General features: G+C 51.2%; 1 protein-coding gene across 6 annotated transcripts in view; it reads left to right on the top strand.

The window, feature by feature from the left end:
* Positions 1-27,648, top strand: part of RPS6KA2 (ribosomal protein S6 kinase A2) — a 291,734-nt gene that overhangs the window by 87,097 nt on the left and 176,989 nt on the right. The window contains exon 1 of one of the 6 annotated variants that reach the window (XM_037020850.2): positions 8,464-8,529. The exons of the other annotated variants lie outside the window; for them this stretch is intronic. Coding sequence (XP_036876745.2) covers positions 8,479-8,529 — 51 coding nt within the window. The 5' untranslated portion in view covers positions 8,464-8,478. Of the gene's footprint in view, positions 1-8,463; positions 8,530-27,648 lie in introns of those variants that run through there. 6 annotated transcript variants of the gene reach the window in all.

Here is a 27,648-nt window from a genome sequence, read left to right as displayed (position 1 = left end):
ATTTTTTTCTCATGATGCTTGTGAGTTTTGTATAGTCATAAACTTGCCAGTCATATATTTCATGCTCCAGACTTGTCATAATTTTCCTATTTTTGATCAGGTTCCTGACTTTTCACATTGATAAACCACATGGACTATGTGATCATCTCTATTGACAGAGAAAGCATTTGATGAAGTTTCATCACATAAGTTTGGTAAAAACCTGTTAATATAGGCCAGCAAAATGCTATTGATTTTTAAGTTGATTTTACATCCATTAAGATTTTTGAACTCTCATTATGTCCCTCTATTCTGTTGGAATTTCTATGTATGGGATCATATCATTGGCCAATAAGAATATTCTTTTTCCCCTTTCCAAACTTTTTACTCATTTCTTTCTCCTCTCTTCTCTTCCTCCATTTCTTCCATCTCATTACCTTGGCAAGGACAGCCGGTATGCTATTTAAGAGTTAATGGTCATCCTTGCTTCTGATCTTAGTTCCTCTTCTAAGTGTGTGTACCAAATGTTTTGGCAATATAGCTTTTACTAAGTTAAAGACGTTTTCATCTAGTTTTCTAGAAGAGTTTATGCAGAGGGTGGTGATATGCTCAGATTTGTGTTTTACAAGGAGTGCTTTGGCCGCCATGGTCCCGTGGCCAGGGAGGGGCTTCCCTGCCGCAGCAGCACAGCCCCAGGAGGCAGCGACTCCGTCAGGAGGGCGGTTAGTGGAAACTGAGAGAAGTGGATGATTTTCAAACTGCTTCAGTGTGGCACTGATGGGCCATGGTGATAGAGAGGGAAATGTCAAAGATGACTCTGTTCCCGGTTTGCATCACTGGGTGGACGACGCATGCTGCGTTAGGGAATCTGCCAGCAGTACCTACTCTGTGCATACTGATACCTCCATGCTTTCCACACATTCAAAGTAAGACATTGAGAGGTATTGATAGAGGACCTGGAGCAACAAGAGTGAGGGTTCAGCCTAGATTTGAACATAATTACCACTGGTGGGCATGGAACACGGGAAACCAGTGTGAACCTCAGGGTTTCAGATGCTCCTCAGGGACAAGGTGCGCCAGCAGAACAACAATATTCAGAGACTGTTGAAAATACCCTTATCTGGAAAAAGGTCAGAGTACCCAGTTGAAGAGGTCATGTGTTGGGGAGATTGGGGAGACAGCCAGACAGAAAGGTTCACAGGCCTAGAGGCTACCCCACAAATTATAGCAATTGTACCTAAATGTCTAGATAAATGAGTAATTATAAACAAAGTTTCAGTAATAAACATGAAATGTTAAGCTGATACATTTTAAGTATAAGAATTGTAACTCCATATATCAACAGCCTAACTGGAATAAAAGTTAGGGGACCCCTTGATACAGTGAGAGATTTTGCCGTGGAGGTTTTTGCTGAGGGATTAGCAGTGTGGGTATGTGGACCATAAAGGAACACATGTTCCTGAGCAAAGCCCCCAGCCGACCTTAGCAAGGGCTTGTGAGAATGCTGGGTTTGGCTGGATGGAACACCGAAAACCCGAGATTGTGTACTCAAATCACTAACCAAAAAAAATAATCCTTATCAAAACTCCTTGCACAGAAAACACTTATTAAATTGCTAAAAAATGATATAATACACATGGACCTTTAATAAGGGCAGCGGTGAAAGAATAGGTGAGGATGAATGGGGTGGCTGAGTTGGAGACAAGGACAGAGATGGTTGCAGGCTTTGCAGGGAACTCCGTGAAGCCGACAAAGGGGGTAGTATCTATGCTTGCCTGTTTAGACAAAGATCCAGGGGGGGCTGTGCAACATAAACACTCTCAAGACTGAACACGTGGCCAAGCGGAACGAGGAAGAGAAGCATGGGGTCAGAGGGCGTCCTTTATAGAAGAGTGCCCTTCTGTGCCTTGCCGGGTTCCGGGCTGTTTGAATCCTTTGTTTCCAGCGTGGTGACTTAAAACGCTGGCATGCTGGAGAAATTTCCTTCGCCCACTGCAACTTTTACATTACATTCCCCCCTGCTCCACGCCAGCTTCCCCAGCTACAGATGCATTTTATTTTACACCCCTTGCAAACCACACTGCTCCTCAGTAGCTGTAAATGTTCGGGCATTGTATTCATGAGGGCCAGGTGGTTGGTGGGGAGATACTTTCTGCAGATGCTTCTGAAAAAAGCTGACCTTGAGTCACCTTGGCTGCATACTGTATGTTACCAATGCCTGCCTTATTACTGTTAAGATTCTCTTTCAGTGTGAGGGGTTTTTAAGTGTCTGTTTTTTATGATCCAGCTGAGTTTATCCCAATTATTTGGGGGATGGGGCATTTCTTTTCCATATGTAACCCTTTCCTCTTATGCAAAATCAAGTTCCAATTCCTCAACTGTCTGTGAGAAGTGGGAGCTAATTTCTCCCCCCCAAAAATGCAAATAATATCCAGAATCAATTTAAGTGCTTCTGAAGGCAACAGGTGAATTGAAAGTAGACCCATAAAACAATTGTTACCTGAGGAGAATGTGCCAAATTATTTCATTTATCAATTACATTTCATAGTCTCATGATTTCTTTTTTTCTCAAGTGGAAAAAAATTAATGCCTTAAAGCTGAAAGGTATGTGTAAGGTTAATTGAATTGCAGAAAAGAAATTGGAAGCTGCCAGCTTTTCTGAATTATAATTACAGTAAAGGCAGCTTTGCAGTCTTCTAAACAGAACCTAGTACTTTGACCTCACACAGTATGAATCGCTTTTTTCCTTCATATTCTTTGAAGAAATTTAGAGCAACCAAGAGGAGTCAAAGATAAGATGTGTTTTGCATGATGTGGGATATGAGAGAGATGATGCCCCTCCCAATGCCAGCCAGCCTTTCTTGAGTGGCACACTGTTGATCTGCTTCAGCTCTGATTATAACTAATTCCCCTTCAAGGCTGTGTATTTGATTAGTATGGCAGTTTGGTTAAATCAGTCTGTGCTTCCTAGTGTAATATGTCTCGTCTGAGTTTAAACACTGGTCTCAGTTGATGTGAACTGAACCTTGTGTAAAGGTAGAATGCCAACCCAAGGCCATCAGCTGTCCCTGGGAGATATGGCACAGCAGCGTAGCCCGCAGGTGGGAATCTGACTTCCCACTGTTCCAAGAACTAAGATGACATGTGCTTTGAAACACCTTTCACCCTGGCTGATTCTTTAATGCGACAGAGGTCTGTTTACAGCCCTGGTGTTTGTTTACAACCTTTCACACCTGACCTTTCCCAAAATGTCCCTAGGAAACCACAGGTGGATACTAGACATTGTAAAATCGATTTCTCTACTTCCCTTTTCATCAGGGCCACACAAAGTACATCCCCAAAGCTGCGTGCTGCTTTTAATTTACCTCTTTCTAGGTAATATCATCCCTTGTTTGGCTGATGTATTAAGTTTCTCCAGAAAAACATAACCACCAGAATATAGCGAGGAGAGGAGAATGATTATGAAGAATTGGCTGACAAGTCCCTATGTCTGCACTTGGCAAGTTGGAGGCTCAGGGTAGCCCGGGTGTAAGTTCTAGTCTGAAAACCAGCAGGCTTGAGACCCAGAAGAGCTGATGTTTCAAGTTGAGTCTGAAGGCAGGACAAGAACTAGCATCCCAACACCGAAGCAGGCAGGCAGGGGGGGCTCCCTCTAAGGGAGAGTCAGCCTCTGGCTGATTGGACGAGTCCTACCAGAAACTGCTCTGCCTGGATTCAATGTCCCTCTGATGCACAGATACCCTCACAGACATGCCCGGAATAGTGTTTGACCAAATGCCTGGGCACCCCTTGGCCCAGTCAGATGACATGGAAAATTCTCCAAGATTAGCAAGTGGTAGGAATATTTGCTATAAGGAAAGATGGAGGAGGAGCCCTTTGGGTGGTTTAGGGGACAGATGTCACACTGGATGTGTTGAGTTTTCTGGGAAACAGTGGAGTTGGTTTCCAGCAGAGAGGAGCTGGATTACCCTAAGGCTTGGAAGACAGGTCTGAGATGGAGATGTTACCTTAATATAAGTGTGTCTCCAGCTACCTGGTCAGATTTCTGACAATCCCTGACCTCTCATATTTGTCCACCCTGCGTCTAATCAATCATCAATCCAGCTGACGTTCCTACCCACGAGATCTAATGAGTCTGCTGTTCAAGTGAGTCTGAGTCTGCCTGTCCAAGCCGCACTCTGAGTCCTGGAGTTACTCTCTGATCAGAGTCAGTCAGTCCCTACACAGTCCAGAAGGGGAAACATTCTACTTACAGCTTTTATGGCCCCGTTGCACTTAGTACAAAACCTTTTTGAGAGGAAGCCAGGCACGTCCCCTCCCTGATCCCAGCCATGTGGCCCGCGTGGGTCTGACTTGGGCTGTTCCGGTGGAGGGTGGCATGTGTGTGTTCGTGTTCTGTTTGGTGCTCTATTGTGTCGGTAGCTCTTTTTGCCTTTCTTTGCCAAGGAAATTCTTACTCACCTTTGGTTTTCAGCTTTGATGACACTTTGAGAGGTGCCCTGTCCTTCATTCCTTTAGGAACTTGCTCGGTCCCAGCTATGTGCACAGTCATTTGGTCAGTGACTGGTCCCCCACCAGGACATTAGCTCCATCATGCTAGCATCTCTTATTCACCACTGTCTTTCCAGTTTATTTCATGGCCTAAGTGATTAATACATACCAGGTGAAGAAATGATTATTATAAACAGAACTGTGTAAACACAGAACATGCTCATCATGTCACAGCTAAAACCAAGCTGAGAGGCATGGTAACTATTCAGTGATGAAATCATCCATAGCGTACTCTCCCAGCGACCCAGAGCCTCAGCCATTAAGGGGACACTCACACCAAAGCTATGACTTTCTGAATGACTTGACTTCTTAGTGTGAATTAATCTACTCTATTCTGTCATGATGGAGAAAGGGCATCATGCATTCGTTTCAGAAATATTACTGCAAAAGTAAACAATTCACATGACTCTTAAATTTGTGTAGCCCTATGCATTTATACATGTGCATTTTATTTTAGGAATATTTGAGTACACAGGCTACCCAGTGGCGCATGTAATCAGAATTATCACTATCGTGAGCAGGGCCTAGGAATTGTATATGTGGAGGCACCTTGTATCATATTTTAAAAACACTTTGAAGTTATAAATGTGTTATCTATTCCTACCCTAATGAATATAGTTGCTCAGCACCAAAATTTTTTTTAAAGTGTGAGATTCTGGCTTTTCTATGATTGAAAATCATATCAATGATGACTAAATTTCATCATTCTTGCATATGTCTGCCTGTTGATAGGCAGTGACACTGCAATAAGTAATAAAAATTAAAACATAACAAAATACATCATTTCATACATTTTATTTTTCCTGCCTTGAATTCAGCAGAAAAGTTTTTCACATATTGTTTTATGAACAGTAATGCCAAATGAGATAACTTTTCATGAGTCAGTGTAGTAAAAACTTCTAATTTTAGAGAACTTGAACTCAAAAGCAACTGAAATTGTCCATAAAATTCTTTAAAGAATAGATTCAGATATGAACTGTGAATTTTGCATATCAAACTCAAACTATGCATAACATGTTAAACATGTCCCAAAACTTATCATAGGAAGTATTACAAAATATTTCATCATATAAATTGCCCATAATGTTTTCCCTATTTCTTAAAGCAAATCTAGTTCCACACTAGCGTTAGTTTCATAATCTAGTGAAGCGTTAGTTTCATAATCTAGTTAGTCCATAATCCAGTTAGTCCATAATCCAGTTCCAGCTCTGGTAAAGAGTCCACATGCTCTTGCAGGGGGTGTGCTTAGGGCTACTTGTACAAATTTGAGAGTTATGTGAATTGTTTAATGTTGAATGCAAAACATCACTCTGCTGCCATGCACAATATTTGCAGAGCCTACAGTGGTTCCTGAGCACGTAAGCCTTGAAGGGGAAGCAGGAAAGCTGCACTTGCCCCATTGGGAAACGTTATTTCTGAGTCTGTGACCCCCACAGGGGGGCTTGATCGGTAATCTACCTTCCTCCTTCCTGAGTGCTTCTGCGAGTCAAGCCTGCGGCCTGGAGCCTGTCCACCTCTGAGGCCAGTATTGTGCTCACCTTCTTGGTTCTGAAGGTGCAGAGTGAGTTTGGAGCAGTTTTTCTTGGGTTCTGAGCAGAGTGGATCAGTGAGCCTGCAGGGTGGACCATGTTCTGTAATGACTCGTTGATTGTGTGAAATGCTAGGTGCTCCAAGTACAGCCCAGGGCCCCACCCTCCTTCCTGGGTCTGGTGGTGGGGTTGTTCATGCGGGTGAGTGAGATGTTCTCCCTGGCCTTGGGGCCCAGAGTGAGGGTACAGGCCAGGACACAGCTTTTTGCACTTAAGGTGCTGTGGAAGCCCTGTGCCCAGGCCTTGGCCATCCCAGGTAGTCAGCGAGGGCTGTGGGCTAGTCCTGTTTGCTCAGAGAGCTGGGGGCAAGAGCGGTTGGCCAGGTGAGAGCCCTTGGAGTTTAGGAATGGTTCCAAGCAGAGGGAACAGTTGGTGGTGGCCCGCTGGGGCTCTTTCCTAAGCATGACGTGGGTCCTGAAGGATTTCAGATTCCCTGGGAGACTGAGTCACCCGGGACAAAAAGGAGCAAATCAGCTGCTCATGTTTGGCATGAGAAGCCTGGTGGAGCATGTGCCCTGTGACGGGCACGGCAGGCACAGCATGAGTATATGTGGGATGTTGGGGCTGCCTGCTGAGCACGCCCAGGGTCCCCACAGTGGGTGGCCAGTGCTGGTCTCTGGAGCTCAGGGACAGATGTCATCTAGTGACACAGCCTGGATTTGGCTGGCTGTGACGGATAAAGCCACAGGAAGGCAAAGGGTTCCCACCATGTGGGTGGAAGCAGCCCCTATTCCTGGGTCTAGGAATTGATTTGTGACAGCACCTGTGTCACCTGAAAGTCACCTCAGCTGGGTGAATCCTCAGAAAATGGGGGAGGAACCCCTGTGAGGCCAGGCTGGGCACCTGGCAGCCTCAAATAGGTTTTCATTTGATCAACAACTTAGCACAGGTTGAAAGTTCTCCACGCGGTAACCAGGGAATGAGTCAGCAGTCGCTGGGAGTACTCTGGCAGACGGTGGTGTCCATACGGGGAAACTCAGTGAACTCCCCAAGAGGAAATTCTCCTCTGACCCCGGTGGTCACCTGAACATGAAACAAAGCAGGTGGTTTCTGTGTAGGTCAAATTCTAAGCCAAGTAAGTTACTTCCCAAGTGTCTAGGTCTTGCCAGGGCAAATAAACCACCTGGGGGTGGCAGGGCATTTGCATGGGCCATGCCTTCATGGAGATTTATGGGCATAAAGATATTCTGTCTTGTTAAAAATGACACACACACTCCCACAAACAGCAACACCACACAATGCATGCTAGGTCATTAATTTTGTCAACCAGAATGGTGAGGATCCTAATTGAGAGGAATTTCCTTGCAGGGGGGTGGAGAGAGAAGCCAATAGCTAGGAGGAGCTGTTGTGGGTGGGGGGGAGTGTGCTGGTCCCTTCCTTCCACAAAGAGGGAGTCAGTCTTGGCCAAGAGGTGTGTTTGAGCCAGAGCGTGCTCACTGGAACCTTTGCAAGAATTGCTTCTATTGGCTTTCTCCCCCAAACTGCTAACACCAATTAAGCTGCTGTTTGGCAATGTAACCTAGTGGGTACAGTTAAAGTTCAAACTGGTGGGACTGTGTTAATAAGGAACAGAGAACATGTTGAATTAACCACCACTTCTTTCAAAGAGCCTGGGGTAGGATATTAATGGTATAATCTTTCTTTTAATACACTGTTACAAAACTGCTGGGGACATTTTATGAACAATCTGAGTGTACATACCTGTGGCTGCAGATCAGAGGAGCTTCTGATTCAGGGGACCGAGGAGAGCGGGTGGGACACGGAAACAGTGCATCATCTTGGCTCTGCGGTTCAGCTGCATGGCCCCTGGTGCACGGCCAATTCTCCTGGTTTTAAGTTTCCTTAGCAGAGGTCCAATCAAGGGCATAAGGAGATCAGAGCTTTCAAGTGACAAAACAGCCTCTAGAAGAAATGCATGGAAACAATGCCAAGAACAACAAACTCCCGGTGACCTGGCACCGAGGCTTCCAGGTGTGGGGAGCAGAGAGCATCTGGATTTGGCCCCAGTGTCGGGGCCGCATGGTAGTGGCTTATGCTGATCTGGGCTCCGCTCAGGGCTGGCAGAGTTGCAACAGAACAGGTGGCCAACCTGGCTAACTTGCCACCCAGTGGGAACTGCAGTCCCTGTATTAAGTAGATGACCCTGCGGTGTTTGCTTAGGTCAGTTACTAAAAGTGGTTCTGATTGACCTCCACTGCCAGGAGTGGGCGTCTTCTGACTTTCATGTGATGCCCCGGGAGTGTCAGCCCGAATGTTCACAAGCTTCACTTGGAGGTGTGCTGACATGCGGGGCAGTCGGTGCTCCGTGCAGCAGAGGGGGACTGCATGGTTCCCTGGCCATCGTTCCTCACCTGGGAGTATGCTCTCCCGCTGCCGCCAGGCCTTCTCTGAGTTCTGTGGGCCGTGGTTAGTAAGTACCTGCCGCGTCTGTGTCTGGAAGCACTCCTTGGGTGTGGTGTCTTCTCCGGACGGCCCGCAGTCCTGCTTAGAAGCCACACTCACCGGTGCAGCATGATCACATCTTCAAGGTCATGCATGACATTTGTAACCTTCCCCCTCCCCTCACTTATTAATATTTTACTTAATAGGAAACTTAGAGTAAGACTTTTAAAAATATTCCCTTCATTTTTAGTTTCAGGTACAAACATGTTCTCCTTTATTTCTACTTTTCTTTATATTTTGGCTTGTGAACATTTCCGGTTCTGAATAGCATCTGTTCTCTGTCCAGTGTTGTTTGATCTCGTTCTTGAGTTTGCTGAGTTGGTTTACTCTGTGTCCACACACGTGCTGGCCCCTGGGGGGAGTGCTAAGCCTTCCCCAGGGTGTGCCGTGAGTAAGGGCTGGTTTTAGTTAGAGCTTGAGCACAAGTGGGGGTGAGCTGTGCTCACTTCCTTTAGCTTTTCTTATACTTCTCATTTTCTTGTCTTTCCCCTTATCCTCTGTTACCCCACGTTTCTGCTCCTATTCCTCCCTATGCTGCCTCCTCCCTGAAGACGGTAGGTGCTGGGAGGGGGTCCTGGTTCTAGGCTTGCTCTCTGGGACTTTGTCACTAGAACCCTCACACCCATCTCTCTACTTCTTCCTCCTAAATGTGCTCTGACTTATGTACATACTTGCTCTAAACTACTTCTTTTCCCAGCACAGTGGTCCTGGATAAAGGCCATGAGTTTCAGTGGATCTGCAGCTATTCATTGGGCATGATGAATGGCTGCAGGGGGCCTGAGCCCTGTTCGGTTAGCTGCTTTTATAGCCTCCCTTGATTCTTGATTTTCTGTGCTGATCTTTGGATAAACAGGTATCTCATAAATGCCTGAAGTTACTCAGCCCTGTTATTTGTAATGTGACTTTGCTTCAAACCAAAGGGGCCTCCAGTCCCTTTGGAGATAAACTGATAGGCATCCTTAGGAAATGTCACACACCTTGTATATCATGCACATGGTGGTACCACTGATAGGGTGCAGACAAAATGTGGCATGAAGTGGGTGAAGTGGTTAAAGTATGGAGAGGCACAGACCCCCACCGGGCCTGTGGGATGCAGACTTCCACCTGGGACATAGGGGACTGGCTCTGTGCTTCCAGAACCTGCAGGTGAGGGTGCGGGTGTGGGAGCAGGGACAGCAGGGGTGGGGTGGGGAGGCGCACAGGAGCAGGGCTGTTACCAGCCTGGCAGGTCTCACGCTGGGTTAGGGAGGAGGTTGGAACCAGGAAATCTTTTGGAGGTGGTTATGGCGAGTGGGCTGTAGGGTGAGGAAGGCCTGAGCCGGCCCCAGAGTGGTGAAGGACTGGGGAGCGATGCCTGGTGGGTCCTGACACTCCAGGAGACAGTGGCTTGGGGCTCGCTCTCCGTGACTTTGTGATTGTCACATGTCTTGGCTGTGTGTGTGAATGTCACAGAAGCGTGCAGGTCTCCCAGGTGAACTGACTGCCTGAATCTCCTAGAACCTAAAGGTTCTTTTTACTTTCATTATATTTTAAACCATCAGAAATGTATTACATAAAACTATATGTTGTCATAGGCACTGTGCACTGTGACCAGGGTAACCAATTATGCAATGTTTTGTTTTCCTTAATGTTCTTCATGAAGCAATAATAGAGATGCACATGCCATATAGTCACCTTCAGACACCACTGTCTCCATCCTCAGACTTCCCCGAAGAGGCATCTTACTTCACGTGGTAACTGTATTCATCCCTGTGACTGTGTAAGGCTGAAACAAGGCACTTCTAGGTCTGGCCACAGAGAGGAGAGGTGTTTGTGCCCATTTTATAGAGGCAGTGAGTGAGACCTATGTGGACGGGGTGACTGCCCAGTTACTGGAGAGGCTGGAGCCCCTGTGCAGGCTGCAGCCACAGCCACCTTCTGTTTGCAGAAGGCACTGAGGCCAAGGAGCTGCTGGGCCACCCTGGAAAGAGGCTGAGCTGGGGTTGTGAAGCGTGTCTCCAACACCTAGCAGGTGTGCACACTCTAGCATCCTGAAGCCTGTGTCAAACTTAGTGGCCATCAAGACATAATTTGGGAGCAAAGGCACATCAGTGTCTGATTTCCCAGCAGGAAGCTGCTGGCCTTGTGAGCTGATGTGTCTGTTTCCGTGTCAGCCCCAGGGCTCGGATGCTGTGTGTCGGGACAGCCTGGCTTTGTCTTCTGCCCGGTGGAAAGGCATGGTTAGTGGTTGTCATGGGTTCTTCTGTGTGTTTGGACACATTCCCCCAGCAGTAGGCTTGCGAGAGAGCCACCAGAGAAGGGCTGGAGATGAACTTGAGGGCAGAGGTGTGAGCATGTGCAGGGACTGTCACATCAGTGACGCAGAGCTAGAAGTGTCTCTTTACTGCCCCCCACCCACCTACACTGTACCGTGGACCTCCCTATACCCCCTCTTCCCAGGGCCCTCGGGATCTCTCTGGGGGGGACCTGTCAGGACACTGGGGCTGCACAGCAAGACCAGCTGTCAGCCCACCTGGAGGCTGGCCCCCTGGTCACAGCACCCTCCTGCAGCCAGGTGTCCTGCCTAGCAGGGGGGTGGGGGTGGGGACAGTTCTGTTCAGAGGTGCCAGGTGTTGCCCTTAGACTATGGGAAGTTTAAATACACAAGGCCCCAACAGCTAGCTGAGAGGGTGGCCTTCTCTGGGCGCCCCCCAGCCTCACCTGGGGTTGTTTGCACCAGGCAGAGGGGCCCATGGGTCTGCAGGTACAGCTAGGAGGACAGCACCCTGGACAAGGTGGGCTTGGCTCTGCTCGCCCACCTGACCCTTCTCCGTAGCTGCCTTTGTTGTTCCAAGTGGTGCTCACTTTCCCACCGTGTACGTGTTCTTACTCTCCTCTTGTCAGATCGTGGGGACACCATGCATCCACAGCAGGCATGCTCAGAGCCACCCTCGGGGTGTCCCTGTGAATGTACCAGGAGCGCCGCCCCACTGGGGCCTCACCCTAGGCTCCTGGGCCTGTTTCTTGGGCTAATTTGGGCATGACTGCTGTTGAGGAAAGGGAGCCCGTCCCACAGACACGGAGACCATAGCTTCCTGCAGCACCTGAGGGTCACGGGGCTGTGGACAGGCGTTCTCTACAGGAGTGACATTTGCACAGCAGTGCCAGCTAGGGGCTGGGGCCCACTCCGTGGTGGGGGAGGCTCTGGGGGGGCTGGCCAGGCTCATGTGGTGTTGGCTGTTTGCACTGTCAGTTGTCGCCATGGAAAGTGAAATGTGTTTTTACTCAGCAAGCACTTTGCCGCCATCCCTATGATGTGCAAAGAGGAAAGCCGGGGTGGGCCCCCTTCCTCAGGAAGTGTGGGTCACTTGAAAGGGGCACTGAGGTAAAAGCCAGTTGGCTAGGCAAGGCCCAGTAGGGGCCTGGACTCCTCGATGCTGTCCATGGCCAGGGGCAGAGGGCCTCCCCTCCCCAAAAGGAGCTGAGCGCAGTCAGTGCTGGGCGCTGTGCTGTGGAGCTTGCATGGGGCTGTGCGTCGTGTGGTCGCGAGGACGTGCTCCTCTGGGTTGGTGTGGGCAACAGGCACTGCTGGAACTGCCCTTGTCAAAGGAACAGTAGGCCGGGCCTCTGCTCCTGGGTGACTGAGCTCTTCCAGGCAAGGGGACGCCATGCTGTGAGGAGGGAGGGGAAGGTTCTGGAGCCTGGAGGGGGTGGCCGAGGGGCCAGACTGTCTTCTGTGCTGGAGGGCGAGTGTGCTGTCCAGGGTCCTGCGCACCTGGAGGCGGGGTCCACGTCACTCTGGCATCTTTGTCTTTTGGCCTCCACCCTGAAGGTGTCCCTCCACATCATGAGCTCCCTAGCTGCTAACCCGGGGTTATATGCGGCTCCTCTTCCGCTGCCTTCTGTGGGGTCAGGTGTGTGCATGTACATGGGGGCTGGCTCCCAGGATCCCCTGATTCCTGAGCTGGCCTATTTCCCTGCCACCTTTTCCAGTTTCCTGTCCCACGGCAGTCATGACAAATATGCTCTCCTCCCAGTGAACCGACTCCGTGATGTCAGCAGAGCCAGTCTAGCTCTTTGGACCTCAGGTCTTACAGAGAGTGTAGTACCTGGGGGAATCCAAGGCTCTTTGGAGATCGGAACTTCTGATTCCCTGTTTAAAGATGACTGTTGGCCACATGCTGGGCTCTGTGCATCATAATTCACTTAATCACAATTCTCAGGAGAGGGCACAATCATCCCATTTGTCAGCTGAGAAAACCAAGGTGCAAGAAGGCCGAGGTGTTCTGTGTGAGCGCATTGCTGTGCACGCAGACCCTGCACAAGCCTGCCCTCTAGGCACCGCCCAGGACCTCGCCTAAGCCCTAGGCGATAGCAAGTGTGTGTGCCGCTTATGCGTGCCCTCCACCTGCCCAGGCCTCCTTGTTCACAGCACCATGTGCCCCTTGAAAGCCAGAGGGGCTGCCTGCCTCACAGGCCTGCTCTGCCCGGCACCTGTTGGTGGGCCTGGTGGGACAGCTTAGTGTGGAGTAGTTGCAAGGGTTTCCTCATCACCTTTAAGGTGGTTCCTGTGGGTGTGACGCATCCCCAGACACTTGCTGCCGCTAGCTGTGGGGTTACCTTGGCAGGTAGCAGCCGAGCTGGGGCTGGGAGGCCGATCTTAGCTGCCCCCATCCTCTGGCTGCTGTGTCCCTGGGCTCACGGGTCTAAGGGCCCCTGGCATACAAGCTTTAGTGAGTCAGGCAGACGTGCCTGAAGATTTGAAGAGCAGGCAGAGGAGAAAGTTCACACCAGCCATCTCACAGGGAACCCAGAAAGCCCAGCCAGACTGTCTTGCGTCCCCAGCCAGCCGCTCCCTGTCCTGGGCAACCCCCACAGTGCAGCGCACACCCTCCCACCTTGCTCAAAGGCGATCCTGGACCTTATTTAACATTACCAAATTTAGTTTGTTTGAATATTCTGTGTTTGCTCTTCACAGAAAATTAGTTTAACAAGCCACATCTGAGAAATAAAAATGACTGGATTCAAGTAATCTTATAAACCACCTTAATGCAAAAATAATCATGAAGTCAGATGGGCACCAACAGCTTCACAGGATTTCTTAAAATCTTTTTCCTTCAAACCGCCTCATTCCCTTCAGCTTCTGTGGCAGGGAAGCCCGCTGGCCTCTGTACCAGCCGCAAGACGGATGCCAAAGCTGGGAAGGTGCTCCTGCTGTTCTCCAGCCGTGAGCGTTTAGCCCCAGTTTACACGCAGTCAGTGCCTTGTACAATCAGATGCTCGAGCACGTAGCTCCCCCACTGTTCACCACCATTTCCTTGTCTGAAACCACGGTCGGAGTGCCTCGTTTGTGGCCCAGATGAGACGAGCAGAGGAAGCACCTCCGTCACTCCAGCTGCACTGGGGGCACACGGCCCTGGGGGGCCTGTGGCTGGGCTGCGCTGCTGCAGTCAGGACGAGAGGCAGTGGGAGCAGGAGCTGGAGCCCTGGGGTAGCCAAGCCCGCATCGTGTGGGCAGAAGCGCAGGCGGTGCAGAGCTCAGGCCCGCTTTCTCGGTGGGTCTTGGCTGGGGGCTCTGTCCACACTCCACGAACCATGTCCCGGGCTCTCCGTGGACTCGGTCCGCCCCACCTGATACTCCTGCCTCCCTTCCTCCAAACCACCAGTGAAGGTAATGGTGCTGTTCTTGCGTGTGTGCTGGCCTCCCTAGCACCAGCTTCAGCGGCTGTCAGCCAGTGGATGCTAAGGGGGCTCTTGGCTGGTGCAGAGCCGGCTGTGGGGACAGACCATCCTCATGCTGTGGGGTTGAAAGGTGGATTTTGTGGAAACGACATAGAAGACACAGGTGTTGTGGAAATACAGAAGAGCAATCCAGCTGGGCTGTCAAGCAGGCTTCGTGGAAGAAGTGGCAAGTCTCCCGGATAAAGAGGATGGGCCGAGTGGGGAGGGGTGGGGCCCAAGGAGAGCTGGGACGCAGCAAGCCGTGGGGACACCAAGTCGGCGAGCAGAGGTGACGCGTGCTGGGCTGCACTGGGGGTGTTGAGGGACCTGACGCCCATGCGTCCATCTCCGAGCTTGTTCCAGTCATCTCGCCAAGCCACATCTGAAGCTCAAAGGCTGCTCAGGAGTCCATGGGGGGTGGGGACAGCAGTCTTCTCCAGGTGTTCTCACGGAAGGGGAGGAGCATGCTGCCTTGTGGGGCCTTCACACCCCCCCACTGCTGGGAACCAACACCAGCTCTGAGTTTCAGTGACGGGCCCCAGGAAGACTGGGACTGCCTCTTTAGGGCTTGTGTTTCACCCAATAAAATGTGCCATTTCCATAGGGTCTGGAAAGGCACCGACTTCCTCCAGTGGTTTGTTCCCATTAGTTCCTGTGCCTGGGTTGTAGCTGTGGAGCTGTGCAGGCTGCCCCCCCAACCCCGGCCCCTGTGTGCCCTGCCCCAGCACCAGCCAGCTGGGCTGTCGTGTCGGTGTCTCCTGTGGATGTCAGGAGGCCCATGTGGCCCTGCAAAGAGCATCTGGTGCATGGCCATCTCGACACCATTTGAACCTCCCTCCTGCCACATCCTTAGTTTCTCAGTCTCAAATTTGTAATAATAAACAAAATGCCTACAGAAATGAGGATCCAAAGTGATAAAAGGGAAGCAGTTTTTACAAAGCCTGATACCTAATAGGACCTCAAGAAAGTTCGTGGGTTTGAGCTCCTGATCTTTCCTCATCCCAGATGCAGTTGTCTTCCTAGCAACTCCTAAGGAGCCTCTGACTCCATGAAATCTCCCGAAGGGGCTTAGAGGGGGAGGAGGTCAGAAGTGGGGGGTCTGGTTCGAGTAGGTGGGAGGGCAGTGATAGAAATGACCCCGGGATGGTCACGGCGAGAGCCATGAGTGCCCCTGTTCCCTGGCCCATGACTCTCTGGGGGAGGAGCGGGGGGGCGTGAAGCCCTCCCTGAGAGCCATCCGGCCCCAGCGCTGTGGCTGCCATGGGACCTGCGCAGAGTGCCCTCCAGGAGAGCCAGGCGCAGCACCCCTTCCACAGCCACTTGCTGCCCAGGCATCAATGTGGTGCTTACTCCTGGGGACTTCCTGCTGTCCCTGCTCTGTTACAAAGTCTCAGGCACCCAAGTGTGACCCTTGGGACTTTTACAGTATTGTCACCCCAAACTACAGAGGTAGAACACGTAGTCCACACTCAGCGATTAGGTTCAGACTTTCCCTTGGGAACCGCGCGGAGTCGTTTGGGGGAAAGGGATCTGGCGTGTTCGCGCTGGAGGTGGGAGTTGTAACAAGGGCTGCAGGCTTGCAGATGCCCCCAGGGTGGCGGTGGGGCTCCTGGGCCCTCCGAGCCGAGCGTGGCTGTGTCTGCGCAGGCCCCGTCTCTGCCTGGAGCCGGTTACCTGTTCTTTTATCAACCTGGTGACCTGGACCTCTGTTCCTATGACAGCTGGATGACAAGTCTTCCTGACATGTGGGAGGGGAGTACAGTCCAAGACAGGATGGCGAGTCAGGAGCCTTTGCTGTGCCTTTTGGGGCTCAGGGCCTCTGTGGGAGGGGCACATGCAGCCCTGATGCCTCAGGCCAACCTGGGAGGCCAGAGCCCCGCAGCCAGGTACCTGCAGAGCTCAGGCCGTGGTGTGGCCCCTGGCGCCTGCCCTCCACCCTCTGCCCTCCTGCCCCCGGCCACTGTCCCTGCTCTGACTGCCCACACCGTCCACAGGCTGGGGTTTGAAAGCAGGCGAGCAGGGCCTCTGGCACTTATGATGTGAGCTGAGTGTGAGTGGTGACTGAGAAAGACAGATGGTACCCCATCTCCATGCATGGCGCCTCCACACTGAGGCTTTATCTGGCTGATGGGGCTGAAGGCAGAGCTAAGCAGTGCCTGGGGCTTTGCTTTTAATTGAGCATTTATGTTCCCAATTCATTTTGGAAAAAAGGAGAAAGCTGTACTTTTTTATTGCCTATGATTACTCCAGTGGAAGTTTGTTTTGAAATGTATTCCTTGGGTGAATTGCCTGTAGGTTGAACACAAAAACAGCATTTGAAAACCTTTAAGTCCTCTTCGGGTGAGTAAAATTTTACAATTAAACAGAATATTGTGTAGTAGGCCATTATTCTTACGTTTTTATTGGTCATCATAGCCCACCATCCTAGGAGAGAGAGGCATGGCAGGGGTGGAGGAGGGAGGAATTCAATGTGGGGTTCCCTTGCAGGAGGGCTGATGGGGCATACTGGAGGTCAGTGGAGGGACACAGCATTGCCATCCTGGGAGGCCTGGCAGGGGGGTGTCAGGGCCCCAGTCCTGGCTCCTGGTGGCCAAAATGGGACTTGTGCTGTGGGTAGAGAGGCCTCCATGTCATTTTGGGAATAAAATTTGGGGCAGAAAGCAAGAAGCACAGTCCTGGGACCTGGAGGAGGGAGGGGCTGAAACTAAAACCCCGGGCATACCCACAATGCAGGTTGGAAGGCCCAGCCTTCCTGGGGTCTGGGCCAGCACTGGACGGCAGGTTGAGAGGAACTGGGGGCAGTCTGCCCAGGTGGGAGGCCTGAGAGCAGAGCCCAGGGAGGGGCTCAGCCCGGTGTCTGGGTGGTGCCTGGTCCCAGAGCTACTGGGGGCCGTGTTGTGGTTTGCAATCCTGCTGTTGTGCCTGCCTTACATTGCTTGGCAGACGAGGCTCATGGTGTTAAAAGTGGCAAAAGTCAAATGTGCAGCCACTGACCTTTGCTTTGGAGTGTGGCGTCTGCTGCCCATGCTCAGGTGGTTCACCCACAGTGCAGTGCCTTCAGCTGTGGGGCTGTTTACATGTCTTTATATTTTTCCAGATGATATTTTTCAAGGTTGATATGGAAATAGACTCTTTTGTTCTAATTTTTACCCTTTTCTTTGGGTTTTTGCGCTTTACTCTTGTTTGCTCTTAACTCTGGAACAAAGACTGATACTCGGAGCAGAAATGACGAGAAGGGGCGGAGAGATGAGGGGCTGATGGGAAGGAACTACGCTCCTAGGGCGACCTGGGCCTCGGGCAGGCCCTGCAGGGTTTGCTCTGGACACGTGGCAGGTGGGCTGATTCTACATGGGCCAAGGCTGGAGCCGAGTTGCTGGGTGCAGACCGTCTTGTTTTACATCCTCTTTCTGGCTGTGCTCCTAGGCGTTGTCTTATGTTTTCTAGATTTGCACTGACTTATTTGAATGGCAAATATTAGAATATTTCTTTCTGTTGTGACTTAGCAACATCCCTTGTCTTTGTTTTATTCTCTAGACTCACTCTTTTGTTAACTCTTTGTGCTGGTGGTCCGTCAGCCAGGTTGTATAATGGGAACTAAATTCTTTAGAATTAGTGTTTGTGGTAAATCTAATTCCAAATAATGCCCACGTCCTAAGTGCACCTGAATATGTACAGATTCTGGAGACACTTCACTGTCGACCTTCAGAAATCTACCGGCAGTGACTGACTGTGTGCGCTTGAGTGTCGGACATTGCTGGGGGCAGCGAGCTGGAGGTCGGCAGGAGACCCGGGAGCCGGAACGTGGACAGCTGCAGACTTCCTTGGGCCGCTTGCTAGCTGTGGTTCATAGCAGTCTCCTTTGAAGCTTTTTTCACACCTTGTTGCCCCCCAGTCCCCTGGGCTTGAATCACCGATCATAGTAGTTCCTACCTGTGGGATTCCTGTAATAATTCCTGCCTGTGTGTGACGTATCAGAGCTCACAGTAAACTGTAAAGTCTGCCTAAGTGTCCTCACCGATTGGGAAAGACATTAAAACATCATCCCTCTTGTAGATCTTAAGTCTTACTTAAGGGAACTGAAGTTTATGTGAAATGAGAGAAAAAGGCAGAAAATCGGGCCTTTCTGTTGCATTTATATAAAATAAAGCAGTTGGAGGAGAGAACACTTTGAGCTGAATCATTGTGGAGTACACCTTCCTGTGGTCAGCAGACTTGCCGTGCTCCTTGAAGAAACCGGCTTTCGAAGGCCTTGAGTCCACACTAGGAGGCTGGAGACATGTTAGGAGGGACAGGGAGATGTTCTGCATGGTACAGCAGCCGTGCAAGGAGCAGGGAGCACTGCTGGGAAGTGGGGGAGGGGGCCATGAGGTTAAGAGGGTACCAGGCTTGACCCCTTGGCAAGGTCTGGGCCGGGCAGGAATGTGCTGAGACGTCACAGAGACTTGCCTTGTGTCAGCTGGTGCTGGGCTGTCTTGGTGAATATAACTCGTGTGGATTGACATAAATTAATTTTATATCTGCCCAGGGTTACAGCTACATCTGAAAAAAGCTTTAAAAATGACTTATTTCTTGCTGCTGTGGGAGTGATTTTAGTATCAGAAGCATTTTAAACGTCTTAATCTCTACCAGTAATCTACAAGCATGCACTCATTTGCTTGAGAGGTTAAATCTCAAAAAGATTCTTTAAAGAAAAATGCACTTCATTATAAAAGCTGTGAGCACATACAGGAAGGCGTATGGTGAGCCCCCATGCCTGTCACAGATGCGTGCTTTCAGAGGTCATCAAGTGAAGGCCTTTTGTCCCCTCTGTCCCCCACATCAAGATTACCTTGAGGCAGACCCTGATCATATAGTTGAACCCAAAGATGCACGCACTCCTTTTAAAGAGCAAAACCTGGACAGCACCTACAATTAGTCAGTGAACCAATATGAGCAGGTTCATTAATTGTGTTCTCTGCAGTGAGATCTCTACCTCCTTCCATTTGTGCCTTGATGCCCCCCAGTGCTTAGTACTAGGAGGATCTGCCCCTCACCTGCATCTGTGTCCTTTTGTCTGGTCTGCCTGGAGGATAGCCAGCTGGCTATCTTGTCCCAGCTCCCCCAGGGTTGTTGACATATCCAGAAATCCTTTCTGGGCCAGGCTATCCATTCTCAAAATACGCAAATGGGTCTATGGAAACTCACCTATGTTTGGTAGAATTGAGTACATTTGAAATAGATGCCCCCCTCCTCCAAGTTCACTGAACTTTGTAGCTTCCTTATGTGCAGGGTTATGAAGAAAGCTTCCCAGAGTCTGGTGTGGACAGTGATTAATCAGTTGAAACTCAAGATGACAAGAGTAGTTCAGTGGCCTTTTTAGCGTGCTTGGTGATGTGCATACACAGAGGTATACATTGAAAGAAGTTTCCATCGGGTGAAATATTAACATGGGTTTTCAGGGTGGTCACAGCATCAAAGTATAAAGCACAGGCCACGACAGTTCAGGGGACAGTCTTGGCAGGTGGGGGTCTAGGAGGTCTCCTGCAGGTGAGCTCAGCTCAGGGACATCCCAGAGGGCTGAGAGGGAGGGGAAGCCAGGGAGGTGGGAGTAGAAACAGTCTGGAATTGGTCCTACAGAGTCAGGTGAAATTTTACTGTGCATCACCCTGAGTGGTAGCGTGAGGGATCAGAAGATCTTATGTGGGGCAGGGAGCTAAGTGAAGACAGAGAATTGCATGTAAGGGGATTCATCTTTCGGATCTTAGAGGAGGACCAGGAAAAGGCCATTTGGAACTTCAGGACAAGAGTGTATGAACCAGGCTGCGTCAGAGCTGGGCCCCCTGGAGTCCCAGTCGTGAGCCAGTCAGCCCCTTATCATGGTGAAGCCACTTTGTCTCAGGTCTCTGTTACTATCACGACAGCTTCCTTACCTGCACAGGGAAGCACAAACTCAGAAGAAGCATGTGGCTCAGGGAGCGATGAGACCTTTCAGAGCCTGGAGAGGTCTGAGGAAGTAGGCCTGACAGCCGTGAACCTGTGTAGAGGAGGGAGGGATGATGGAGGAAGAGGTGCCCCACAGATTTAAGGTGGGAGTGCTAGTAGAACAGTGGGGGATGCTGAGAAATCCTTCCAGGAAGTAGAACTGAAAAGCAGACACCGAAAATGCAATCAAAAGGAGAAGGCATGCTGGCTTGTCCCTTGTGGTGCTGACTCGCCCGGGAGGAGGGCAGGCCTACCAACCTTCCCAAGGGCATCTGCCCCCGGGGGGCTGGGGTCAGGGGCCTGCAGATCCTGGGAGCAGGGGCGCCTGGGACTTGCTGGGTGTCGCACACCTTCCTGATCTGTTGAGTGACTTGGCATGTGGGCTCTGCCATGAATGTCTTTAAAGGTAGCTTGACACAGAAGAGGAGAGCCACAGGGTGAAGCCGGGGCGGGAGCAGGGCTGGGCGAGCTCGGTGAGGAGGGGCGGGAGGTGCTGGGGGCAAGGTCAGAGGGCCTGCCCCTGGCTCCCTGCCCTGCCTTTCCCCTGTGTCCATTCGCAGACCTGGGTGATCTCAGCAGGCTGGGAGGGGCCTGTGCAGAGCCCAGGCTGGGGGCTGGGAGGAGACGCACGGGAACCTCTGGACCTGGTTTATTGGCTGTGGTTCACTTTTCATGTATTTGTATCAGTGTCAGAAATATTTTGTAGAAACACAAATTCAAAAATTTTTCTTTGTGATCATGATGCTTATTTTTGGTTCACTTCCTCCCTCTTTCAAGTAGGAGTTCTGTTATTTCCATAAATAACTCCTGAGCACATTCCTGAGTTTCCTATTCAGGGCTTCCTAGTTTCCAGATCGTTTCCTCCTGGTCTCCCTCCAAAGACGTCAGCCATTGTTCCAGGAGGCTGGTGGGCTTCCCATCCTGCTGCCCCTCAGGCTGCACCAGCAGACACCTGGCCAGCTGCCTCCCTCCCTGGTATAGCCGCACCCCTTCCCCTGGGCCAGAGGGACATGTCTGTGCTTGTGCTCACCCTGTTCCCGGCCTTGCCGTGTCTCTGCTGAGAGCCCACCCGCCATGGCCAAAGCACCGTTGTCCCTAATCAAAGCCAGCGACCTCAATTTAGACTCTCCTGTTTCCCACACATAACCTCCTGAATGCACTATATTACTCTTTAAAAACTAACCTATTTATTGGCACGGATGACCGCAGGGAGTTGTGTTGGTGAGGAGCACCAGGGCTTCCTGCGTTCCTCTGGGCTGGGGCCTGAGAGAGCCCGGCCATGACCCTGTGTGTCAGCATGAAGGAACTGGCCCTTGGCCAGAGCTCGCCTGGCGTGAGCCTGTCCTCAGGGCCCACTAGCCTGAGCGGTGTGGCCGCCAGCAGAGAGCCACCAGGCTCTTTAGTTCTGTGTCCTTGATGGGGACACATTAGGTCTATGTGACAAATCAAGGCTACTTTTAGCCACAGGTGGTCAGGAGACTGCTGCCTCAGAGTCTTGGGTGCACCTGGTTGTGAGCGGGCAGTGCTGGCCTGTGTGCCCCCAGCCAGGGCTTTGGTGGCCAGTGCGTGGAGCTGAGCCCACAAGGCTGGGCTCAGGGCAGGCAGTTCCCTCTCCACTAGAAGGCTGCCCTGGAGAGGCTGGCACTCTGACCCTCTGTGGGAGCTGCACGCTCCTGGACTCGGTTCTGAGAGCACTTCGTACATGGCAAAGTGCCGGGCTTCCCATGAAGTGGGCACTGTACCCACCCCCACATATCTCTTAGAGGAGTGAACACATCTTTAAGTTATTCTGACCTGAGATCAAGAGTAAGGTTTGGGGATATCCAGTTGACTAGTTTTCTGTAAATGAATGGATGGTTACTACGGCTCTTCACGCCCAGAACCAAGATAATTTCTGCCTGTGAATAGCTTAGTGCTCAGAGGAGGGAATTCAGGAAATAATAGGATTTTAGTACCTTACTAGTACCAGTGCATTAACTGATTAACTATGCTTATCGTCAGCTGTTAAAGCTCTGGATGCATTAGCAGGCTTTTATCTTCCCTGATTTTTGGGGTCTTGGGGCAAATGTGTGGGGGTCAGGATTGGCAGGGCTGTGCAGCACGTGCCCAGGAGTTGTTTGTTCCCGCACCCTGTCCTTAGTCCAGACGTCCCTCCTGCGCAGGGAACTTCCTCATAACCATCCTGTTTCTCTTTAACCTCCACTGGTAACATTTTAAGTTTCTTTTCTGTATTGTTTTTCCCAAGGAGACTTTAGAATAAGCACACAACCTCTAGTCTATCAGTTGGCGGGCCTGTGGAGGACCAGTGGGGCTGTGCACACCGGCCCTAACTTGTAAACCAGAGCTGGATGGGACAGGGCAACTGTAGTGACCAGAGGTCTTAGACCCCCTGGCACCTCCTGTCCACTGAGAGCTGGTCCTTCAGATCCTGGCCCGTCTTCCCTGTGGTGGGAACTTGGTGACCTCGTGACACCTGACTTGATCACCAAGGCTCAGGGGTGGGTGACTGGAGAAGCTGCTGACCTCTGGTCTTCCCTCAGCCTGGCGTCTCCCCCTAACTCTGCCTCCGCCTTCACTCTGCCAGTCCCAGAGCACAGGGAAGAAGGCTGCTGACCGATGGGCCCGTCCCCGTGGCCTGCCGGCTCGCACCTGAGGCGGCGCCATGCCTTCCCTACCACACACGGTGACTTGGCCGGGCCAGTGCGATCAAACTCAGCTGTCATGTAGGGACCCCCAAAGGGTGCTGTGTGGGGAACAGGAGCTCAAGGGGGGCCCCCTGGCCAGTCAAAGCATCTCCTCAGGGAAGCTGAGCAGGATCACTAAAGTTCTCCCTCTCTATCTTCCTCTGGTTTTCTTGTTCCCCAAGAAACTTCTTCATAATCAGTGTGGATTCCCAAGGAGCCGGTTCTGGGCTGTGTAAGGTGCCTCTGCAAACCCAGTGGCTTAGAACAGTGCTACAGTTCCCACATCACCGGCCTGGGACTGCCCCTCTTGGCCAGATGGCCTGTGGTGTGGAGGGGTGGCCGGCTCTCCCCACCAGGACGCACGTTGCCTTTGCCTCATGTGCTCCTGGGAGCAGGGTCACCTGGGCATGTGGGTGGGGGGGAGAGCCCCATCATGCCAGTGCCTAACAGCCAGTGTCCAGGGCCAGGGCAGGTCACGGGCTGGCCTCTGTGGCCAGGGGCAGAGCCTGCATGTTACCTGGCAGAGGCCGTGGTGGGATGGGGGCCTTAGTGTGTTTCACACCCCCTCCCCGTCGGTCTGACAGTGGGAAGTCTGCCTGGGTGATGGATGCGACTGGAAATGTATGTTCTCTAAACTAAGGCATAGGCACCTTGATCGACAGGCTGTGGGCCTGGTGAGTGAGCCCCTTGGAGTGCGCGTGCATCTGCAGGGCCTGGAAAGGCTGGGGTTCCGAGCACCACAGAAGAAAGGTGATTGTAGCCCACGTGACCGTCATTTAACCACTTCTGAGTGTGCTGCTCAGTGGCATTAAGTATGTTCGTATTGTGTCACCATCCCCACCACCCAGCCCTGTGGTGACACGCCGGCCTTGCAGAGCATGTGCACCAATTTCATACAGAACTGATAAGAGTCAGCTTTTCCTTCCATCATTTCCGGGTCAATCAGCCAGAAGAAAATTGCCTGTCAATAACGTTCTATTTCGGGATCCTCGATTGCTGCTTTTTCCAGATCACAGGGCCCCAGGGGGAGGAACTGGGTGATGAGCCCTCTTGATGTTTTACACTTTGAATTGGTTGTAAATGTGTAATAGAGTTCATCACGGTGGAAGGCGGACTCTCAGGACTGTGTTTATCATCGGTATTCCTTGCCCAGGCAAGCTGGGCAGCGTGAGCTAAACCGGGCATGCACTCTGCCCTGACCAGTCCCTTCCCTCTCTGCCAAGACCATTTCCCTCTTACTCAGCTTTCTTCTTGGGGATGGGGGGAACAGAACAACCAAATTCCTACCCTGAACGAGATTCAGAAATGTTCTGTGGCCAGGGCTCTTCATTTCCCCGTGGATTTGGTCGGGGTCTGCCTGCAGCGTGCTGCGTGACCTGAGGCTTCACGCCTATGGTCTTTGTTTTAAGTGAGGGTGAGGCCAGCTCTGGAAATGATTCCTACAGTAATCTGTGCTTGCACTTGATTTCCACACCTGTGTCCTCTCATGCATGCTCTGTATTATGCTCTGCAGCAACTGGGAAGCCATACGGTGTCTTTTCGGGGGAGAGGGAGGGCCTGAGGTCCTGCATTCTTTGCTGAAAGATTTGTCCAAACACAGCTGCAATCGAGCCCTCCGGGTCTCATGGCAGTGCATGTAGACACACATCACGTGGGAAAGCCTAGTGGCAGCTGTAGAGATTGATAAGCATACTTCGAGTCATTTAATCCTTTATATTCTTAACACTAGTTTAGGGACACTCTGAATAGTACATAAGTGGAGTACTCTTCAAATTAACCCTGACAACATATCCCTGGCATCCTCCTTCCCTGCGTGAGCATCTTTGGGGCCATTTCTGGTACAGATGCCCTATGATTTCATCCTGCCTGGAAAGCAGAACCCATCTGAACTAGTGAACATCTACGAGACTGCAGGCTGTTTATTTTCTGCCGGTTCCTCTGAGCAGAGCTTAAGTTAAATAGGCGTATTTAAAGTATGACCGCTTTTCCTTCCTTGAGAGCCCCATAAATATGTTCAGCATTTTGGTACTTCGATCTCCACCCCCCACCCCTGTTCTGGCAACCTAGAACTCATCTCCTTTCTTTAAACAAAAAAATCTGTACAAATACAGTTCAAGTATAGCTGACCATACCACATTTGGTAATAAATGCTGCTGTGGAGCCATTCCTTTATTCCTCACATTTACTGGTCCTGTGCCGTGGTCCGGGGAGCCACGTACTGCGGTCGACTCAGAACTCAGTAGAACACGACTGGCTTGTGTAGGCTGCACAGGGGGACTGCCACACAGGCAATTGCTGAAGCTCCGTGTTCCATGCTGTGGTAAAAAGCGTACAAAGTACTGTGCCAATGGGACCAGCTGCCTGGCCTCTGGGAGGGCCTGCCTGGGGCGGGGGTGGGGGTGGTGGTCTGAGGGTGGGCATGTGGAGAGAAGGCCAGAGGGCAGTGTGACAGTGTGAACAAAGGCCCCGAGGAAAAGTGGCCCTTAGGGAGGCCGCGTGGTTGTTCCTTAAGCCTGGAGGCAGGTGTTGGTGGAGATGGTGGTAAAAACAGAAGCTGGAATGTTAGATTAATATCCACAAAGTGCTGTGTATGGGGGACGTACATAAATAAGACTATAGTGTGGGAACAGGACAGGTGGGGTGAGGGACATGCTCAGGTTCACAGGCATATTGGAAGGAAGGAGGCCATATAACAAGACCACCATACTACTTAGGGACTTGGTGCAATGTGCAACATGGGGAAAATAACTTGAGGAATTTAAGGATTATTTAAGAGAAATGTAGAGATTATGAGTAGTGTATTGCATAGAAGTACTTGGCCTTCTAGCTTAGATTTATTAAACAAAGGATTAAAATAGAGCCATTCTTTACTGGATATGAAATCCCAGAGCTACATTTGTAGAAACATTACATGTGTGAGGTAGGGTGACCCCAGTTGTATGTGGGAGGAAGGAAGGTTCAGAAAAGTCCAGAACTCACCAAGATCCCACAGCTGTGCAACTGGAGCAGGACGGATCCAGGCAACGGTTATAATTTGTATTTGCTATGATACAAGAGCTAGCTGAGAAGCTAGACTTGATGGAATTATTTTTTGCATATTGTCGAGGTGTTGAGAAGGGAGAGCTCATGCTCCAGGCAGCAGCAGGACCCTGGACAGGACACTTGGAAACAGTAGCAGCTAATTGCCAGTATGCACACTTTAGCCAGAAGGACTGGGTGATGCCTGGAGTGAAATACTGATTTGCAAACTTCGGCCCAGCTTGCTGGGATTGGTGCCTGCCAACCAGTAATTACTGAGCGATTTTGTAACATCCACTTTTTTCTTTCTTGACCAAATGCTGGTGTTGGACCTGGCCTCCCCCACGGACCCCAGAGCCCTAAAGGTCTGCATGAAGGTGATTCCTTAGAGCTGCCGTCACTCAGTCCAGGGCATGGCCATGTGGGGGTGGCCCTCTTGCCATGATCTTCTGCCCACACAGCCTGGTGTGTGTGGTCCAGAGGAGGTGCAAATGCCAGGATGAGTCAGAAATCACCTCCCACATCCTGAGCACTGGGGCACCCAGACGCTTGGGAAAGCAAGGGCCACTGCTGTGCTGGGTCGTCCTAGACCCAACCAGGAGCTCAGAGCCCTTGGGCGCAGTCTGCACATGGCTTCCTGTGTCTTTCCCACTGCGGATCAGGTGGTGAGCACAGAAGGGAGGAGGGTGGAGGGAACTACATTGCTGCTGACCCTTGGCATGGTCAGTCTGGTCCGTAATGCTGTGGACTGGTCAGGACAGTCCAGGGGGGAAAGAAGCTGGAAATAACTGCAGAGAATGAATGGGGCACCCATGGCAAGTGTGAGATTGTGGTTTGTACACCTGCTGGCAAGTGGTGCTTCACAGGGGGCATGCTGTGTCATAACACAGCCCACAGGAAGGGTTCTTAGAGTTCTCCAGTCCTGGGAAAACATGATTTCGAAGAACGGAGAGAATTCAGCCTTTTCAGAGTACAGTGCATGCAGAGGAGTGAGTCTGGGAGGGCCTTGTAAATAGCAGATCAGAGAAGGGCTCAAGTGTGGAGGTTCTGGATGTCTGAGTGGAGAAGAGATGTAGAGGGACAGGACCACGTGGCTGTGCTTAGCAGGAACCCAAGAAACAGTGGACCCAGAGGCATGCAGTTGGGGGACGGTGCGGTTCCCTGGAGTCGGGCAGGGGGAAGGGTGTGGGTGAGGCGGAGCTGGCTTGCCTGGGAGTGGGAGGGATGCCCTTTGCGAGGCAGGGGAAGCTGGGGAGGGCCCTGGGCTGGCATGGGGGGAGATCCATCTACAGGGCATCCTCATCAGGAAGTGCCCAGAGCTGATGACCTATCATAAGTAAGATTCAGAAATGTTTCTACAGACTCACTTTACCCTAAATACAAAGATAAAATCACAAGGGTCCTGGCCCGTAGTGAGTAGCTGAAGCCACAGGCTGTTCAGAGGCCGAAGGCAGACGTGCAGCTCAGACACCCAGTGCTGCCCCGGAGGAGTGTAAAGGTGCCTGGCCACTGAGGAGGTTTGATCTCCCCGATACTCCTGTCGGGCAGGAAGTACCTGCTCCTAAAAACAGTCCACTCTCTTCAGGGAGGAAAGAATGACAAAGTGACCCACCTAAGAAGTCATGGAAGGAGAGTCATGGACGGAACTCAGGGCTGTCTGCTCCCTCCTCCGTTCCCGTGAGTCCCAGAGATGCGGCAGGTGCTTCAGTGAGGGCCGAGGCTGG

This window comes from Manis javanica, chromosome 13 (assembly GCF_040802235.1).
Source record: "Manis javanica isolate MJ-LG chromosome 13, MJ_LKY, whole genome shotgun sequence".
Classification (NCBI taxonomy): Eukaryota; Metazoa; Chordata; class Mammalia; order Pholidota; family Manidae; genus Manis; species Manis javanica.
The sequence above is the reverse complement of the archived record's forward strand: the minus strand, read 5'-3'. Positions and strand labels throughout refer to the sequence as shown.